A 4,056-nucleotide genomic window follows, 5' to 3' on the forward strand; every position below is an offset into this window, starting at 1 on the left:
AACACAAAGCTACATTAATTGGTCATTCCAGACTACTTCCTCTTCTTCTCAGAGAAATAATAACCAATGGAGTTTGCATGCGCAGCTCAACAAGTACCGCTTGCCAGTACATAGGAGCTTGATGTTTTTCTTTTTCCGCATGTGCACAGCTAGCAAAACAAATTAGATTTCTGAAAAATATCCCTGTTCTTAGATGATCTAAAGGGTTTTTAGTTTATTTGCTGTTGAAATGAAGGTCAAATTCAGAGAAAGCACATTAATTACTACAGGAAAAACTTTTATCAGTTCAAAATGTTGTTGGGTGTGTAACTATAATTTTACCAACGATTAGACAAAATCGTGTTAATGAAAGTGTTGACTGATCTGTTAGGCAATAATTGCAATGTCAGCACGGTTCTATAGATGAGAAAATGCAAACTTAAAACAAATTTTTCTTTAAGACTGTTTGCTATAGCAACTAAAATTATCTACTGTATAAGAAGGAGCTTTTGAAAGAAAAAAAATGGCGAGGGGTTATGAATAGGTTTATTAGACAGGCGTTGGTGTTAATATATACCAAATCAAGTAAGCCTAACTATAAGGGTTCATTATTTAAAGTATAAAATTTATACAATAACAGCTAATTGCCAGTGTAATTTCTAGAATTGACCCCGAGGGTTACCTGTACAATATTTTCTCAGGATCTGCTTTAGGATAAAGCAGAATTATCCCCTGCGAAACAGGATAATACAACAAATCATCCCAAGGAATAAGTTATAAGATATATAACACGATTATTTGGAAACATTCTTACCTAAATAGGACTGCACACGAATTATCATATTATCGGCAATAGGTGTTAATATTTAAACTTCCTGAACATTATTTCCATTAAATATTTGCACAAAATTAGTATTTACCTTTCAAGGAATCCAAAATGGTAGCTGCTGCCTGCTGTGTTGCCAGATCGGTTAGCCTAAAAATCCCTAAACCTCGTGATAAAAAATCCCCAAAACCACCCAAAAATCCCCATTTCCAGAAATATATTTTCTTCTGATCGTGTAGGCTTTACTAATATAGAAATTAATCACTATACTTCATATAATTATAAGTAAACTAATTGCAACAATATAAAGGTTTACTCATCTCTTTCTTCCTCAGAGAGATATACACAGAATACGGTCACGTCATCCAAAAACCCCAAATCTAAGGATAAATTCTCATATCTAGGGATAAATCTCCATACCTGGTACTACTGGATAGCTGGGCACAGTGTAAAATCCGGACGTCGGATGCCGTCCGGGAGAATAGAAAATCGCTTGTATCACCGGGAAAGACGCGAAAATACACCTCTTTTTTGTGACTGGTAATGTTCACTGATACTTTCTGTTATTTTCTGAATAAATGTTCGAAAAATATTGGTTTATTTTCATGTTATTGAGAATAATCTCAATCGGACGTCAACATTACACTAACTGGGTAAAATAGCGGGCAGTTAGATAGTGTAATGTTGACGTCCGATTGAGATTATTCTCAATAAAATGAAAATAAATCAATATTTTTCGAACATTTATTCAGAAAATAACAGAAAGTATCAGTGAACATTACCAGTCACAAAAAAGAGGTGTATTTTCGCGTCTTTCCCGGTGATACAAGCGATTTTCTATTCTCCTGGACGGCATCCGACGTCCGACGTCCGACGTCCGGGTTTTACACTGTGCCGGATAGCTGACAAATTGCCAATGATCAGAGGTGTGAGGCTTATCCTTTGTAACGGCACCTCATGTATTCAAAATCTTTTCTTTATATTAGTTGTTTTTTATTTCTTTTTATCTAATTCAATATTTATTATACACACATGAAGCACAATTCATTTTTATCCTCAATACTATCCTCAATTAATAAAAGTATCTCCATTACTGTACATAATTTATTAATTTTTTTTTGTTCTGTTGATTGATGCTCTGTAGGATAGTTTCCTGAATTGGGGTGTTTACTAAAGATAAACTTCTACCGGTATCAAAATCCTTCGTTTTTAATTAATAGGTATTCATTGTCATTAACATATGTGTGTTAGGAAGGACGAAAAATAAATGTACTATGTAGCTAAACTCATGTGAGATTCACAACAAAACAGAATTTACATCCATTTAGTACTTTTGAAATTTCAGTGATTGAACTACATTATCAGGAAGATCATTGAGATTTGTAAATTTTTAGTCAAAAACTGTTCATTTTCATGATTCATTTTATCAAGTCAAAAGTAACTATTTCCTTTATCTTTTTCTTAAGCAATGGCAACACACTTGCATCACACAGTCAATGTTTTCTCCAATTGTCATATTATAGAGACCAACAGAATGGATAATATTAATTGCCTAATACCAAACATCACACTATTTTTGTACATGTTTTATAGCAAAAATTGTACTAAAAGATCACAGCTTATACATAAGGGTTTTTTAACCATTGGCTCATAATTATATGCCTAAACTAAAGCAACATCTGCCGATTGTCTGGTAGGCTATACTCTACTTAAGATAATTATGAACACAGTAACCGGTAGGTTGATAATTATAAAACTATACATTTAATCTTAATATTCCTCGGTTTTGCTTGAAAGATAGTACTATTTCTGACTGAGGCTTATTGCATCACAGTGTAATTACCCATTCTGACTTTGTTCATGTGATATGCATACAGTTTACAAAAAGCTCTTTGGATGACATAAAATACTGTATATACATCACTCTTTAGAATACCTCTTCCAAAAAAGCTCTGTGTCCTAGGTCTATGGGAGGTAGACCTAGGCTATACCTAGTAGTCCTAAAAACAACACCGAAATGCCCAAATAGGAAATTTAGGTTAAGCTTTGAAGCATGATTAAAGTTTTTAGAATGAATAAAAACAAAGAATTACAATGCATCATTTAATCACATAGCAAAGTTTTGCATGAACAAATTTCTCAAAATATTAGTTCTAATGGAATAAATCTAAAGTCAGTCATTTATTCACATAGACAAAATACTAAGTGAAAATAATCTCAAAATATCAATTCTAATAGAATTCATAAACAAAAATTTTATTGGCAAGAGCCATTGATACATTTTCCACCACTCCTGCAGGCTGATCCTTCTGCAGCAGGTCTTCCACTACTCTGTGTGTAGGTCCAGATTTGGTAGCCTTCCTTCACTTGCCACTGACATTCCAGTTTGACACAAAGCGAATCCTCATCGGCAGTCTTTGAAGCGTAAGCGTTGTCTTTCCCAGTGCTTTTCTGACACTGTTGGTCCATGGTGATCAGTTCTCCTGGTAATGTAGGAGAAAGGGGAATGTTGGCTCCCACTGCAAGACTGCTCAGACACTCAGCATCAGTAGTCAGCATGTAGTCCTTCATGAGCTGTTGTGAACAAGAAGAGAAGAATACCTTATTAGGACTGCCAGCCACATAACTCATGATGAATCCATCATCCCACGGACAAGCCTCAGCACCATCCTTTCCGTCATGTGGGGAACCCAGATTGTGGGCAACCTCATGAGCAGCTGTCATGACACCCGCATAGGTTGCACCCTGGTCTTCACCCATGCCCGAGTTGAAACTCCGTTTCTGTGAAGCACTTGTCACACAAGCTGCTCCTTTCCAGGCAATTCCAGCCAACCCTCCCTGAATGACACCGTTTTCAACGTCAGCCATGTCTTTTCCCGTCATCAAGTAGGCCAAGTCATGATCAGGGAAATGATCGACCTCTGTGAAAAGCCAGTCGCTGAAGGAATTGAGAGTGTTTTCTCCATGGATGTAATTATTTAGTAAAATATTTTCGTTGATAAATTTTTCATATTTGGTCTCCCTGATGTATAAGGCGCCTACTAGGACAAGGTTGATTGACGGGTCTGAGATTGTTGCAAATCGCTGGTTTACTGCATTCCAGAATACCGACAAATACCTTCTTAACTTTGTATTGGTATCAAAGTTAGAGGCCAAATCACTGTCAATGACCAGAAAAACTTCTGGAGTAACGTTGACTGCTTCTCTCATGTTTTTCTTCGAGGAAGGCTGACCTTTGAGAACTCCCTCTG

The 4,056-nt window shown here is 36.0% G+C and overlaps 1 protein-coding gene across 1 annotated transcript in view; it reads right to left on the minus strand.

Moving 5' to 3' along the window:
* Nucleotides 1-3,061: 3,061 nt before the first annotated feature.
* LOC137642339 (A disintegrin and metalloproteinase with thrombospondin motifs like) overlaps nucleotides 3,062-4,056 on the minus strand; it is a 1,533-nt gene continuing 538 nt past the window's right edge. The window contains exon 1 of the mRNA XM_068374832.1: nucleotides 3,062-4,056. This exon is cut by the window's right edge and continues 538 nt beyond it. Coding sequence (XP_068230933.1) covers nucleotides 3,062-4,056 — 995 coding nt within the window.

The sequence above is a fragment of the Palaemon carinicauda genome, chromosome 6 (assembly GCF_036898095.1).
Source record: "Palaemon carinicauda isolate YSFRI2023 chromosome 6, ASM3689809v2, whole genome shotgun sequence".
NCBI classification, from domain to species: Eukaryota; Metazoa; Arthropoda; class Malacostraca; order Decapoda; family Palaemonidae; genus Palaemon; species Palaemon carinicauda.